This window comes from Schistocerca nitens, chromosome 2 (assembly GCF_023898315.1).
Source record: "Schistocerca nitens isolate TAMUIC-IGC-003100 chromosome 2, iqSchNite1.1, whole genome shotgun sequence".
Classification (NCBI taxonomy): Eukaryota; Metazoa; Arthropoda; class Insecta; order Orthoptera; family Acrididae; genus Schistocerca; species Schistocerca nitens.
The window spans coordinates 265,234,649-265,251,880 of NC_064615.1; the positions used below are offsets into that span (position 1 = coordinate 265,234,649).

The following is a 17,232-nucleotide window of genomic DNA, read 5'->3' on the forward strand; positions in this document are numbered from 1 at the left end:
TCATCAGGTTACCTTCCATTGGGAAAGTGGGTCCACTCGGCAACTGTTACGTGATTTATAAATTATAGAGCGCAGCAATCAGTCGTCCTTTTTTTGTAGGTTTTATTACGCAAATCCAGATTTCGGCTAGAGCATAGCCATTATCAATGCAACATTTTCTAATCTAGATCCCTGTTGTTCGGGCGTCAGTCACAATTTTTTCAATGGGTTTCCTCTTAGCAGGACGTGGAATCCGGTACTACCCCGCATCAAAACAGAACGTTCTTCGGTGTGGCCCTAAGTGCGATATATACTTGCCGCCAGTGATCTACTAAGGGCGGCACCACCTCCCAGTTTTGGAGGGCAGCACCCGTGGTGGGCGGCGCATGCGCCGTTTGCTGTACGGCGGCCTATATAGGACGTCGATTTGCAGCCTGGCGTCAATTCTCAGCGGGATTCATCAGCAGAAGCAGCGTTCTCCTGAAGATGGCGACCAGATGGATCGCTGAAATATCGAATCGAGTTGATTTAGGATCCGGCAGCAAACCCGAAGAGACTTTCAAGACTTATTACGCCGGGAAAGCCTACGAAGTCACAATAACACACACACACACACACACAAGAGATGGTGGGAGAAAAGGTCGAGGAAGAGGATGAAAGGTGAAATAAAGATTTGTTTTGAGGACGAATGGCAATACGTAAATAGAAAATCTGGAGATATGAGATATCCAAGCACGATAAACACCTTTCCGCATATTGAAGCTACATTTGAGCCTGATCTGCCGAACAGATCTAGTGAACCATTGGCTTTTCGGAAAGTTTGGAAACATTGGTCTGTAACTGAGAGAAAGGTTTTTCATATTCAAAGCATCGTGGCAATCGAGAATGTCATGTATACAAAGATAAAATGGAAATGAAGAAATTGGAAGAATTTAAAAGGGAGTGTTACATAATAGTTTCACAAAATAAAAGATCAAACAAACTCTGAAATGAGTACCTGTTAGAGATAACTCGTGACAAGGAAAACCTCCCGTGGTCCATGAAACTTTTCAGAGATACCCGGATGTAGCTACTTTGACAGTAGAGTAGACAGTAGACAAGAAAAACGGGGAAGAGCAAACGTGGAATACATGGAACATGAGCTACTGAAAAAAATTGCAGTATACTCATACCATTCATAGTTTTTGCCTTTTTGATACTATTTCTCAAAACCCTTTCGACCACAGAATTTCTCCATCTACGGCCACCTGTATAATGGAGGGGAACCACCATTCTCGGCGGTTCAATAGACGCAGTGCCTCCAGTCGTGAACGGGAAAGTGCGGCGTCTGTATACTCAGCTAAGGTAATGACAATGACAGTCAACGTTTTTGGAACTATTGATATCATGTTTTGCTAATAGGTAGTAGCTAATCTTAAGGATGCACCTTGAAATGGCAGTTAGCTCTGTGTAGCAGAGGTCTGGAGGCGTGGATTCCACGCACTACAGTTCTTATGGATCCTCCGAAGGCTCTGTTCGCTCTGCTTAAGGGTGCTGATGATTTTGACACTCCGCTGGTTTCAACGAAAGCGACTCAGCAGAGCGGTTGAACCTTCGCTATGAATCCCTGTCTATGTACAGGGTGACAATTACTGAACTACACGAAAAAAATGTAAGTTAGTTTCAAACTACGGCGTGCACAACATGCAAACGTCACTACAGATACTCGGATATAGGTTATGGCATGTTCTATATGCCTGCCATCATTGGAGATGATTTGGCGCAGACGAATAGCGAAATTCTGCATGACCTGTTGAAGTGTCGAAACATCGATGCTGTGGGTGACCTCCTGAATGGAGGTTTTGGGGTTATTGCTTGTACCCACAAAAAGGAGTCGCATATGTTCAGATCCGGAGAATATGGCGGCCAATCGAGGCACATGCCAGTGGTCTCTGGGTATCTTCGAAAACTTTCACGTATCGTTCGGTACTCACCGTGCCATCAAGGAATATCGCACCGATTATTCCGTGATGGGGCACTGTACACCACACAGTCACCTGTTGAGGGTGAAAAGACTTCTCGGTCGCGAAATGCGGATTCTCAGCCCCCAAATGCACCAATTTTGCTTATTGACGAACCCATCCAAATGAAAGTGGGCTTCGTCGCTAAACCAAACATCGCATGCGCATACTACACTCCTGGAAATGGAAAAAAGAACACATTGACACCGGTGTGTCAGACCCACCATACTTGCTCCGGACACCGCGAGAGGGCTGTACAAGCAATGATCACACGCACGGCACAGCGGACACACCAGGAACCGCGGTGTTGGCCGTCGAATGGCGCTAGCTGCGCAGCATTTGTGCACCGCCGCCGTCAGTGTCAGCCAGTTTGCCGTGGCATACGGAGCTCCATCGCAGTCTTTAACACTGGTAGCATGCCGCGACAGCGTGGACGTGAACCGTATGTGCAGTTGACGGACTTTGAGCGAGGGCGTATAGTGGGCATGCGGGAGGCCGGGTGGACGTACCGCCGAATTGCTCAACACGTGGGGCGTGAGGTCTCCACAGTACATCGATGTTGTCGCCAGTGGTCGGCGGAAGGTGCACGTGCCCGTCGACCTGGGACCAGACCGCAGCGACGCACGGATGCACGCCAAGACCGTAGGATCCTACGCAGTGCCGTAGAGGACCGCACCGCCACTTCCCAGCAAATTAGGGACGCTGGTCCAACTGAGGCGCCAGGTGGAAATGGCATGGCAAGCCGTTCCACAGGACTACATCCAACATCTCTACGATCGTCTCCATGGGAGAATAGCAGCCTGCATTGCTGCGAAAGGTGGATATACACTGTACTAGTGCCGACATTGTGCATGCTCTGTTGCCTGTGTCTATGTGCCTGTGGTTCTGTCAGTGTGATCATGTGATGTATCTGACCCCAGGAATGTGTCAATAAAGTTTCCCCTTCCTGGGACAATGAATTCACGGTGTTCTTATTTCCATTTCCAGGAGTGTAATTCCCATCATGCCCCGCGGCCAGCCGTGCAGTTTTAACGTCCCGACGCAAACCGTTCAGAGGTTATGACAATTTCATTTCATATAGTTCAACATTTGTCATCCTGTATGTCTCTAGTATGCTTTGATGCGTTATCAGTGAACGTTTACTGTTAATGATTTGAACGTCTTGACGATACATTTTTGTTTCTGGTATTGTCTGTTCTATCCAATACAGAAAAAGCATGCCAAGTTGATAAGCGTCTCGCCAGAATAGACTAGCAGTCACTTCTACATGCGTGCGCGTATTCTCTCTTTCCGGCTATAATGGTTGTCAACAGTGGAAGTCGTCCACCAAAGCGGCATCGTCAAAGCGATGTCATTTGAACATACAGACACCATAATGAAAGACAAAACATTTGTAGTCTGCTTCGCACTGGACGCCCTTGGGTAATAATATGAACTTTCGATTACTACCTACAAATTTTGGTACGCAGGTACCCTATTACAAATAGACTAGAGAGCTGATTGGGGGGGGGGGGGGGGGGAAGACTACATTGAAGGCCTCTACGAGAGCGAGTCGTGATGGAAGACGTAGGAGATCCAGTATTAGAGCAGAGCTTCACAGGGCTTTCGCAGACAAGCTATATAATAAGGCGGAAGACGTAGATAACATACCTTCAGAATTTCTACAATCGTTTGGGGAAATGTAAGCCACATTATTATTCAAGTTGGTGCGTTGGCTCTATGAGAAGGCATACCCACACAACTGTACAGGGTGGCAGCCAGTCAAGGAATGTTTTAGGAGAATTGATTAAAAAATTTATTTCAAAGGCTCAGTGAAATCCTTACAAGTTTTCTGCCAGAGTAACTTACGCTGTGCCTACGTGACACAAGTCGCCTGTCATGCAAAACCGAGGCAGTTCTGTCCAGCTAAAGCTGCTGACAAGAGCCGTCCTGAGACCTCTGCTGAAACTACTAGCGAATTCACGCCGTCGGTTTTAGCCAACAGCGTGCGTGGGTACAGGTCACGTGCGTGGACGCTGGAGTGATCTGCAGTGCGGAATACAGTTGTTTCTCTCTCCTGTAATCCAGACCTCGAGCAGAACAGACGTCTTTTTGGAAGGCAGAGCCTCTGGCTCTGCTTTTCACGACCGTAACGTAAGTTAACATGAACCGCTTCCCCAACTATTGCCCATTTCAATTAATTGTTCGACCTCCTAGACTGGCCTAAACCTGCTAACTTCCGACCCTAGGCCCGCCCCTTGTACACCGTACATTGAAATATATCCTCTTTATTGTACCTAATTTCCTGTTTTGTCATTTAACGTCAGCCCTGAATACCCACTCGCAAGTCCTGAGCGCTCGACCTCCTACACACTTTCGTCACGAGGCGTATGTAACAACCTTCTCTCCCCTTCCCTGCCCGTATACATTAACATTGGTGACCAGAAGTGGGAACATAAACATTAACACTGGCGTCAGATGTGGGGTCCCTTAACACAACTCATGCATCCAAGCTGCTGACAACAATAGTATGCAGAAGAATGGAAATCAAACTGAGCATCTGTTCTATCAGTCTGGCTTCAGGAAAGTGGCGGTTCTGACGTTGTGCCTGATAATGGAAGCAAGACTTAAGAAGAATCAAGATCCATTCATGGGACTTTTTGTCCTACAGGAAACGTTCGGCAATGTAAAGTTGTACAAGTTGTTCGAAATTCTCAAGAAAATACCTACAGTGGAAGACAAATCTTTTACAAAATGTAGAACAACTAAGGGCGAGAAACAAGAATAGAAGGCCATGGTCAAAATGCTCAAATTAGAAAGGGTGTGAGATACGGATGTTGGCTCTCGCCCTTACTATTCAGTCTGTACATTGAAGAAGGAATGACGGAGATATTCAGTTTCAGGAGTATGATAAAAATTGACGTCCCTATTTGGCATAGTTCTTAATACTGACACTGACATTGAACCTTGTTCTAAGTTTTTGATACCTGATGACGGCAGTAGCCGAAACGGCGTAATAAATAAAGAATAATTTTAAGAGAGATATAAATGGTTTTAGTCGTAAAATTAAAATTCTGACCGGCTTTCTTTTGTAAAGATTGCGGCCGTGTTCAAGTTTCCCCTATAATAGGATACCAGCCTGATGCTGGGTAGTCAGGTGTTGGGGCTGCCACCTTGAGTTGTTCTGACCTGCCGATTTCCTGTTAGGGTTTTCTCTCTTAGCCGAAAGTCCCAGTTTTAAGGAGCCAAGGAGTCGCCTTTGACCTTCTCCCATCTGCTACTAACGAGGGAGCACACTGAAAAAATAGGGACACAAAGAATAGCCAGACATGTTGGAAAGAGAGATGCAGGAAGACAAAATAAAGGTCGCTTTTGTGGAGTCGGAACAGGCTATAAGCCTACTCCTTGAAGTGAAGAACAAGGAGAAGAAGAAGAATGACAAGATTCGCTGATGACATTGCTATCCTGAGTGAAAATGACAAATATTTGCAGGATCTGTTGAATGGAATTAACAGTATAATGAGCACATTTGATGGATTGAGAGTAAAGAGAAGGAAGCCGAAAGTAAACAGGAGTAGCAGAAATGAGATCTGCGATGATGTTAACATGAGAACTGGAGACGACGAACGAGACGAGCTGAAGGAATTCTGCTACCTTGGAAACAAAATTACGCATGATAGAAAAGCGAGGAGGACATAAAAAGCAGATTATATCAGACAAAGATGGTATTTCCTGTCAAAAGGAGGGCACATCAGACATCGGCCTTAGTCTGAGGACGTTATTTCTGGCAATATATATTTCGAGCACAGCACTGTATGAAACTGAACAATGGACTGGGGGAAACCAGAACAGAAGAGGTTCGAAGCTTTTGAGATATGGAGCTACAGGAGAATGTTGAAAATTAGGTGGACCGTTAAGGCAAGGAATGAGACCGTTATCGGTAAAATTGGCTAGAAGGAGGACATGTGAAGGAAGATATTAAGATATTGTACTAAGTGTATTTTCATCTCGTGCAGAAAAACTACAACAACAAATGGAACACGTTTATTGATCGAGTATGAAAGAGGGTTCGTTACAGAGGAATGCACACATACTGCGTTTTCTTTTCTTCATTATGCGGCACCATGTGCAACTATCAGGGCTATAATGTACTTTTTATTTACATTTATTGACGTACACACCATACAGACCGCATCTTACCGAAGTTGTGGTGGGTCTGATGATTTTAAACATCCAGGTAAAGATGTACAGGGCCTATAATAGCTGGTACCAGCTGATTACACATCATCGTAACCGGCAAGAAACACAGTTTCTATCTGTGAGGCATTTAATATTATATGCTCAATGATAAAAGATTTTGGTATCAGTATTCCTAACCCCTTTCTGAACTAAACTCAGTTCAAATGAAGAATAATGTTGTTGTTATTTTAGTATTGTTGTTCTGGACATCACTATTCCTTCTGAAGCACCAGACGGGCGATGCAATCATACAGAAACTCTCCACGGTACCAATTACATGTGTGTGGCCTACAATCCCTTAAAACGTCGATTATGTTTCTGCACGTTGTTGCAAGCATAGTGGTGTTGGGGACTCGGTGTTTCATTTTCTCACACAATATGTCTTGCAGGGTCCGATGCCACTCTCACGAAAAGAGAACGCGATTTAAATCACCTTCTGAAGTTGGTGGTTATACCGTGGAGGTGACTGGAGCAGCCTTCACGATGGAAATCCATCCTTGTGAGGAGCGTCAGATGCCTGCTACCCAGCTCGTCCCGTTCGCAAACCACAATCTTCTGGGAGGGGTCACGTTGCAAGTACTGGCGACCGCGTTCTGATGGGATATATAATATCGAACTAGCTATGCCGCTAACATGAATGAAAAACTCAATTTCAACTGCTTATTTTACTCACAAAAATGATAGTTGTGGTCGCTGCCAATCGATAGCCTGCGGAGAGAAACAACAAGTCGCTCTCAGTGTGCATCAAAATTCACTGCCAGTTCATCGAAATATCTGCTTTTCTTTACTCACGCGCTCTGCCTACATTTTGAAAAACTGTACTATAGCTTCGCAAATCATGTGCTGCTGTTTTCTGCCTTCCAACAGTGCCTCGCAGCTTGTGTTCACAGCGATCGTTGAGATTATTCACGTGTAGCGTACTGCACGGAGGAATGAAGCGAAACAGCACTAGCACTGTAGCCGACAGCCGTCGAACAGGTGCCGACTAATATGTCATCTTCAGCTTTGGTGAGCTGGCGTCAATATTGCGAGAATGCATGCGCCCCCGCCCCCCCCCCCCCCCCCCCCCCCCGCCGCACCCCTTATGTCATCTCAACGCATTGGGGTCTTGAACTAGACGAATGCACAAACCATAGAGTGTTAAACGGATGGAAGTTTGATGTGTGTGTAACTAATATCGACGTCCTCCTCCTCCCATCTCACATCTCATCTCCTGAAGCAATACCTGCCAGCTGGTCGATGGGAATCTCGCTATCGCCCGCACAACAACAATGTTGTCTCATGCTGTAAGGTGTCAGGCAAATCCAACACCTTCCATGAAAACCCTGACATGATAGCAAATCCAGCAGTATGTCACATAGCTCCGAATAAATCCTGACATTAAATTAACCAAAGTAATATGATCAACGAGTGAGCAAATGGAATACCACAGACTAACACAAGAACGCCTAAATGCATGTCATACCTTCCCACCGTGAAACAGACGCAGTTCCGAGGGAAGAAACGAGAACAGAAGCCGAGAGCAGAGTCGTGTAGGGTAGGAGGCCCTACGATAAGGGACGGACACCCACGTCGCCAGCCGACCGCCAGTACCACAACCCAGCCCATGTTAAAAGATAGAGCCCTCCAGAAGAAAAGTATAGATCTTACGATAACACTAAAAGGACCACACCAGCTGAAAGTGGTGTAGTCCTTGCCCCACCACGAAAAGTATAACGTTTCTCATTGGACAGACAGAATTTTTGTAGGCGGAGCTTAAGGTTAACATCGAGACCCTGATTGGCCAGTTGAAAACACAGCCAGAGAGCTTTTCTTAAACCAACTTCGGTAAATTATAGTAAGAAGAAGTTAGAAAAGAGTAGCTTCCGAGACGGCGAGATGCGTGGAACTGTGTCGTCCGCCGCCCCCTGACGCTGCCTAAACACCGACAAGGTAATGAACGCACGCGATGCCGCATTTTTGAGCGCATAAGGCTTCACTCAGAACTGCAGAAGTCTCATCTGTTACATCCCCTTTTTACGTAATACTGGTGTCGATCGTCAATTAAACTTCGTGGTATTCACATTTGCTACTAGAAGTTAAAATCTGAAACGCGATGATTTTTCTGTTATATAATTATTGAGAAGCCACATCAGCCACTGTAATTTACGACAAGTTAAATAAGTAATTAAAGATAATTGAGGGTCACTGTAGACCATTTTGATAGTTTTCTCTTTTATGAAACTTAAGTTAAATCTAGATTATAGATGTGATATGGCATAGGTCATCCTTAGATCCATTGTAGAACTTGGAAACCCATTCAGGGAATATTCGTTCACATTTTTGTTGAACGCAGTTGGTTTTTATCATCCTGTATTAAAATATTTCCTTTTATCAATAGTGCAATTTATAAACAATGTTTTGTGAGTAGAATAAAATTTCCAATGGTAAACTTAACTGCTTTTTCGACGTTATTTTTCCAGCTAACTAAAAACAGGAAAGCCTTGAACCCCTTCCACTAAATTTAGATAGGATTAAGATTCTTTTACAGGGAGTGCAGTGGAGCTGACGCTGAAATCATTAAGTATTTGGTTATATCATCGCTAGTCTCACTGAACTCTTCTGAACTCTACATGTCATGTGTGGTCTGGCGTCTCCTTACCAGCAACAGGTCCCAGGTTCAAACTAATCAATTCCCTAAAAAACACGCTCAGAGCGTAGTTGCGCGAAAGTGGTAGGGAGACACGACTTAGAACAAACAGACACCACGCAGAATGTTAGAATGCCTTCATATTCGCCAGGCGTCAGGGAAAACTTTAGTTACTGCTCTTAATGACTACAATAATATGTTTCGCCTTTCGATAAGGACAGACCCTAATGGCACCGGACTCTGTCGTTTCGTTATCGCGATCGATGTTCGTGGAAACTCACGCGATAACTTACAACACGGAACATTCCATTGGACTAATTGTTGCATCAAAATTACCACTCGATGGAAACTATTTGTCCGAACAACTTGGGGGTTAGATTAGATGTCACACAGTATGCGAAGGTAAGTTTTTAGGCCGGTCTAGGAAGAGGAGTACAGGCTGATTAGTAACTCCATGTACAAAATATAGAGGGTGACGAGCGTTACCGCTTCATTGTTTTCGAATCCAAGAATGCCAGTGCTGCTAACAGAGGAATTCATTCTGTTCGTTGTGCTATCGGTATAATGACGCCTGACACGATTCCATTTCCCTGTATTTTGAGTTTTAGCTATCTTTTATTATTAATAATATGGTCCTGCTGTTTTCATAGCTAAAGACATGCCTCAGAGATGGAAGAGGGCATTTAAATGGGTTATCAAAAGATAGTGCCACCAGTAGACGCGAAAATTTTGCTTACATATGTGATATACAAATTACAAATCACATGAGTTATCATTCGTGTAAGATATTCTCCGTGTAATACAACCGCGAACTTAAGTGGGGGTAATAACCCGATCGAGGTCATCAGAGACGGAGCACAAGCTCGGATTAGGGAAGGATGGGGAAGGAAATCGGCCGTTCCCATTCAAAGGAACCATCCCGTCATTTGCCTTAAGCGGTTTAGGAAAATCACGGTACACCTAAATCTGGATTCCTGGACGTAGGTTTGAACCGTCGTCCTCCAGAATGTGAGTTCAGTGTGCCAACCATTGCGCCACCTCGCTCTGCAGCGGAGAGGAGTCAGCAGCAGCTTATCGTTTGTAGACGGACTGTATACACCATTTAGTTTAGTGCTAGTCTTACTTACTTCTGAGTAGAAGTGAAGAGTAACTGATTATTTAGGTACTTTTAGTCGTGCTGTACGTTTTTGTTGTACGAGTTTGTTGTTTCCTCAGTTGTTTGGGTTGAGTGAGATCAATTTTCTGGTTTAGGATTACATTACCTGTGGTTTAGACAAAATGTGATGTAAGATGGATAGGGACTGCGACTGTTATGAACGGATGGATGAGGGATTGGCCACGTTCCATGAACAGCTGGAAGCCGTGTTGGCCGCGGTCGACAGGTTTTGCAGTGTGCGCTGGCTTGAAGTACACGAGGCGAAGGCTTTGGCCCCCCTGCAGCCTGGTACTCCGATCCCCACGTCTCGACAGTAACTGGCGAACAGTGGTGGGGTCGCGAATCTTTGGGCGCAAGGCGAAAGTGGTTACCGGTCGCACGATTGTCCCTTTATGTCTTGACAAAAAAACGTTTGAGGTATTTCCTGCTGCTGTAAGTACGTCTGACATGGGGAACACGCCTCAGGTCGCTCTCTGATACAGTCGAAAGTTGGCAGTGCATTTTATCCATAATGTATGCAGTTGAACTCTGTGACTTTTTTTTATAGCGAGTAGAATAATAAGTACTAACAATTATAACAAGGTGATTCTATTTAATGCACTACCGGTGTCGGAGTTATGCCCAGCTTCAGGTGGTTTCACATTCAATTACATGTTTCAGTGCTCAATGTTTAGAGATCCCTGTTTAAATAAAAAAAGAAATAGTGTGATGATGACTGAATAGATCCAACTGAAACAATTAGAAATTGCTAATCGACATGTGTTGTAAAGTATTGTAGTAGTTACATATGTGATCTGTTTTTATTTAAACAGTGATCTCCAACATTGTGTAACGTCCCCTTTAGAACAATTTATACACGACTGTGCTTAAACTGACGCACAATATTTTTAGCGCAACGAAATCTGACTTTCAATAATCTCTACAAGAGAATGGCCCTGACTAACATTAACCTGTACTTTTCACAAATCACTTACCTCACAAAAATATGGCTGAAAATTTGGGAAAACGACCATCGAAGGGTATTCTGAAAACCTCTTCAAGTTTTGAGAAGCCGGATGCACCGAAGAGGAAACAGAAAGAGACAAAATGGGATGAAATGAATATAATAGCAACACTTCATCCACCTGACAAAGAGTATGGCCATATGAAGATCGAGGAACCCAAAACACCATTCAACTGGGTTGATGAAGATGCAATGGTAGATGAACTTGATGCGGCTGTACTCGCAGAGAAAATTCGACTTGAGGCAACAAAGCCACCAAAAAGCATTGAAGAAGATTCAGAAAGCGAAGAAGATAGTGAAGATGAAACTGATGAAGTGAAAGCCAAGCGTGTGGCATTTGAAAGCAAACGAAAAGCTCACTACAATGAGTATTATGCTGTAAAGCTTGCTCGGAAGCTGATGGAGCAAGAGGAAGAGGTTGAAGAAGATGATTACTGTGAGCATGATGAAGCAGTAGAAATGGAGGAGGATGATAAACATGCACAACAAACGACTGAGAACAGTGCCAGTGCTTCAAATATGAACTGTGTCACAGTACCTGCAGCAACAGGACATTGCAGTTAAATCTTTCTGGATTGTGTTACTAACTGGATCTTATTTAAAACATTACAGACTGGTGTTCATCTGTGTCCATTAAGTTTAATTTATCAAAAGAAACAATACTTTTCCCCCTTCCCAAATGACAAAACTGATCAGTAAAAGTATAACATTGGTTTTTGACATTAATTGCTAAATGTGAATGCACAATTAAATGCAGCTAAAAATTTTAATATATATATATATATATATATATATATATATATATATATATATATGTATCAGATGTAAAAACCCTTCAGTATTTTGTCCAATATAGGGCATATATATGTGTGAGATTTGAAAAGTGGAAGCTGGAATTCTTTTAGAACTGAAATATTTTTTTTTCCGGTAGATTAATGCTTAAGTTTGTAACAAAACTGAGGTTACTTAGAAAAAAATTAGGGAAATTTGAAGTCTGAGGATTAGTGGGCTGTCACTTACCAGATGAACATGTTGCAGAGCTGATAAAAATCTACTGAAGAAATTGTTAGAAGGGTTTAGAGAGATGATGTTGAAGGTAGAATTATGGCTGAAAGGACAGTTTTTTGTTTAAGGACTTTTGAAAGAGTTATTCTCACATATGAGAATACACAAATAAAATGGCTTTATTTTCCTATGCAGTTATTTTTTTCCCCACACGTATATGGCAGCATTGAAGTCCGTCAAGCTCTTTATTTTTATTTTACCTAGCAAATTAAAATTTGTATTTGGGTGCTATCTTTATATATAATAGCTTCAGTTCACTGGTCAGTGACAGTTTGCTCCTACCTTTGGACTGCAAGGAAGTTTTGTCAGTCGTGATTTGTGTCATATAGCATGTACCATTCCTAAGCTTCCCAGTGTGATAGATTTATTGCTAGTGCAAACAGTTATGTTCGTGATCTGTTTTCATAGGGATGAAATGCATCATGCTACATTCCTGTAACCACTGGTAAGAAATTTGTAAATACATTTCTTTATTATATTGTGGATATGTTGTAAGATGTTATTCTTAATTGTATAAAGTACTGAAATGCAAATTCTTATTTTTTCTGAAATATTTTGTTTCATATTTCTGATATATAAAAGATATTTCACCCTAAAAGAAAAAAAAAGACAAAATATGTAACGTCCCCTTTAGAACAATTTATACACGACTGTGCTTAAACTGACGCACAATATTTTTAGCGCAACGCAATCTGACTTTCAATAATCTCTACAAGAGAATGGCCCTGACTAACATTAACCTGTACTTTTCACAAATCACTTACCTCACAAAAATCTTGGTTACTCCCACTACTGCAATACAGCAAGCGCCACTACTGCCAGCTTGATATCATCATATACATATATATATATAGAGCAGTTCATGACAAATTTCAAAACTCCGCCATCTCTCTCCCCACATCCACCACTGCTGGCGGCTCACCTCCAACTGCGCAACGCTACGCGCTGTTCACAGCCAGCTGCCTAACACTACAATGGCGAGTATTACAACAATGCAAAACAGCCACAGACTGCACACAGCACAGCCAGTGATTTTCATACAGAGGTGGCGTTACCAATAAAAAAACCTAGACAGCCTACTTACAATTGATCTTTGAAACATGTAACTGAATGTAAAATCACCTTAAGATCGGCACAATCCAGAAACCAGTCGTGCATTAAATAAATTCAGCTTCTGATTTGACTGGTAGCGATTATTATTCTACATCTTAAAAAGGAATACATATTTTAGCTTAGGTGCCAACATGCAATAGCTTTCGAGAAAATGACTGTCAAAGTTTGGACTCGACTTCATCTGGCTATTTGCGCGGCGAAAAACCAAGTTAGTTGACTGCACACTAGCTTAGAGCACAGTTTTGAAATTCTGCTTCCAGATTAAAATACAGTATTATGTTTTCTTCGTTTTCTTGTCGCGAAAGTATGTTATAAATATACTAAAGCGACAAAGAAACTGGTATAGGGATCCGTATTCAAATACAGATATATGTAAACATACAGAATACGGCGCTGCGGTCGGCTACGCCTGTATAATACAAGTGTCTGGTGAAGTTGTTAGCTCGGTTGCTGTTGCCACAATAACAGGTTATCAAGATTGAAGTGACTCTGAACGTGGTATTATAGTCGGCCACGAGCAATGGGACACAGCATCTCCGAGGTAGCGATGAAGCGGGGATTTTCCCGTACGACCATTTCATGACTGTACCGTGAATATCGGGAAACCGGTAAACCATCAAGTCTTCGACATCGCTGCGGCCGGAAAAAGATCCTGCAATAATGGGACCAGCGACGACTGAAGAGAGTCGTTCAACGTGATAGAAATACAACCCTTTCGCAAATTGCTGCAGGTTTCAATGCTGGGCCATCAACAAGTGTCGCGTGCGAACCATTCAATGAATCTTCATCGATATGGGTTTTAGGAGCCGAAGGCCCACTCCTGTGCCCTTGATGATTGCACGGCACAAAGCTTTACGCCTCGCCTGGCCCCGTCAACACCGTCATTGGACTGTTGATGACTGGAAACATATTCCCTGGTCGGTCTCGTTTCAAATTGTATCGAGCGGATGGATGTGTACAGGCACGGAGACAACCTCATGAATCCATGGAACCTGCATGACAGCAGGGGACTAGTCAAGCTGGTGATGGCTCTATAATGGTGTGGGGCATGTGAAGTTGGAGTGATATGGGGCCCCTGATACATCTAGATATGACTCTGACAGGTGACACGTACGTAAACATTCTTTCTGATCACCTGCATGCATTCATGTCCATTGTACATTTCGACAGACTTGGGCAATTCCAGCAGGGAAATGCGACCCCCCGCACGTCCAGAATTGCTACAGAGTGGCTCCAGGAACACTCTTTTGAGTTTAAAAACTTCCGCTGGCCACCAAACTCTCCATACATGAACATTATTGATCATATCGGGAATACCTTGCAAGGTGCTGTTTAGAAGAGATCTCCGCCCCCTCGTACTCTTACGGATTTATGGACAGCCCTGCAGGATTCATGTGGCGTCAATTCCCTCCAGCACTACTTGAGACATTAGTCGAGTCCATGCCACGTCTTGCTGCAGCAATTGTGCGTGCTCCCGGGGGTCCTACACGATATTGGGCAGGTGTACCTGTTTCTTTGGCTCTTCAGTGTGTAATACAATTGAATTAACAGCTTCCAGAAAACTTCTTGTCTCGATAACTTAGTGACAAAATTGGCCCTCGTGTCCATCAAGACATAAAACAACCACAAAGTTTGTAAAGCTCGCAGAAGGATACTATCATCAGTTTCAGGACAAAGGCTTACGATGTAACGTCAAAATGGAGTCTTTTTTTCTGTATACTACTGACTCATGGGGTGGGAAAAGCGATGGGCTGTTTGTCGATGAAACCGCAATACCGACATGTCCATTGAAAAGAGATTCCCTCAAAGTGCATGCCTTTATGTAAACCCTGCGACGTATACTTTTACTGACAGCTGAAGAATTACATTCACCCATTACGGGAGTGCCCTACTTTTATTGCACAGGAAAGAGAAATCAATACAATTAAAATACGCACCTTGACTCACAATTATCTACAAGCGCCAGCTTTCGAGAAAATACTTTCATATGAGTGGTTTACCGCGGAATCATCGCCAGATCGCGAAGTTGTTTTCTTAATGATAATTAGGTCAAAAAATTTGACTGTCGTACATGTGCCTTCGCATGCTGCTCCGAATTTGGATGCTTTGAATGTTTTTATGAATGCACTGGTTCCCTGGAAGCATAAAACTGCGAATCAAAGCAATAACTGTAACACTAAAATTTTGTTTTTAATTTTCAGTTACTGTTAATTATATAACATGATATAGCATTTGTGATGATACAATCTGCTTTTAATAATATTCGAAATGCTTATTCCTTTTGTCAGTAATTCCATTGTATTATTCAATGTCACAGAAATTATTGATGTGACACGCTTCCGCGACAATAAAACAAAAACGAAACATAAGGTAGGATTTGAACACGGGCGCGAAATTTCGAAACTATGCTCTTAGTCAACGTGCTGCCAACTCACTTGTTTACATGATGTGTGAGTGGACAGATGATGTCACATTGACAGCTAGACCGTCATTTTCTCGAAAACTATTGAATATGGGCACTTAAGCTGACGCATGCCTCCGTTTATTTTCACCCTTCTTTCACCATGCCAAGTTTCGACTGTACGAAGAGAGCAACACATGGTAGGTTCCCCTTGTGAACCAGCACGGGATGCCTCACCTGTTGGGATCACGGCCGATCTTCCTGAGAGGTCCTGATTAGTGCAGAGAGTGGGATTGCCTGTTGTTGAGAACTCTAGTATTATGCAGGTGAAGGAGACCCTCAGGGGAATAGCCAGCAGCTCTGAAATAAAGGCCAGTGTCCACTCTGCTTGCCGGGGGAGAGGGGGGGGGGGGGGGGGGGGGGGAGCGTGTCCGAGACTTGGAGAAGACTGTGCCAGCAACGAATGAGCGCATTGGGTGCATACGGCTACCAATCGGGGCTCAAGGAGGTGCGAATGACGCCTGCCGCCTGGATTCAGAGATCATACTCGACTCATAACAGACAGGCGGCTGATTTCACGAAGACAGCTAGCCCCGCCTATGGGGTGGAAGCAAAGCTGTCGTTTTGCTGCATCGTTCCCAGAACTGATCACGGTCCTCTGGTTTAGAGCAGAGTGTAAGGTCTAAACCAGCGGCTCAGAAGATTCTGTGACGGTATCGGGTGCAAATTTCTCCATCTCCGCAATTAGTTGGTGAATTGTAGGGTTCGTGATTACGTAGGCTTTCCCGGCGTAATAAGTCTTGAAAGTCTCTTCGGGTTTGCTGCCGGATCCTAAAATCAACTTGACTCGATATTTCGGCGATCCAACTGTTCGCCATCTTCAGGAAAACGCTGCTTATGCTGATGAGTCCCGCTGAGTTCTCAGCGGGACTCATCAGCATAAGCAGCGTTTTCCTGAAGATGGCGAACAGTTCGATCGCCGAAATTCTCAGCGGGACTCATCAGCATAAGCAGCATTTTCCTGAAGATGGCGAACAGTTGGATCGCCGAAATATCGAGTCAAGTTGATTTTAGGATCCGGCAGCAAACCCGAAGAGACTTTCAAGATGTAGGGTTCGTCTTTATAAGCCAGGTGTGGACTACACGCAGGAAGCTGTTACTAGGATAGCGGAGTACGTGTGGCGTGCACATGTGGATTTTTTAGCTTAGAGAAAGCCCTCCACGGGCTCGATAAGCTACCTTACACGTCCACACAGATTAGAATTCGTCTTGGCAGACCTGTGAAAGGAAATGCTAATATAGTATTAGTTAACTGTAGGAGCGTCTATGCAAAGGTCCCGGAACTAGTCTCGCCTATAAACGGTAACAATGCCCACATAGTACCTGGGCCAGAAAACTGCCTGAAACTAGTTGTCAGTCGCAACGAAATTGAAAATTCCTAATGGAACGCATATCGCCAATTTAGGTCAAACCCTGGTGGAGGACGAGTCTTTATAGCCATAGAAAATACGATCCAGCTCTGTAAGCGCCGACGGCTATGTCCTTCTGAGACATGACAGGTGTAACACATGAGGTGGCGGTGTGGCAGCATATATACTCGCAAACGTACTCCCCAGTGTCGTACTCATGTCCAAGAACGAAACAAGCAGCCTGAATACAAGTACATTG

General features: G+C 43.7%; 2 protein-coding genes across 2 annotated transcripts in view; one reads left to right on the forward strand and one right to left on the reverse strand.

Moving 5' to 3' along the window:
• LOC126236003 (serpin B6-like) overlaps positions 1-17,232 on the reverse strand; it is a 156,629-nt gene that overhangs the window by 106,699 nt on the left and 32,698 nt on the right. The gene's annotated exons all lie outside the window — the stretch shown is intronic.
• On the forward strand, positions 10,968-11,764 carry LOC126236004 (protein phosphatase inhibitor 2-like). The gene has a single exon (XM_049945013.1). The coding sequence runs from the start codon at positions 10,968-10,970 to the stop codon at positions 11,547-11,549; it is 582 nt and encodes a 193-aa protein (XP_049800970.1). The 3' UTR covers positions 11,550-11,764.

Coding starts and splice junctions, on each gene's coding strand:
- LOC126236004 (XM_049945013.1), top strand. CDS start 10,968: ATGGCTGAAAATTTGGGAAAACGACCATCGAAGGGTATTCTGAAAACC.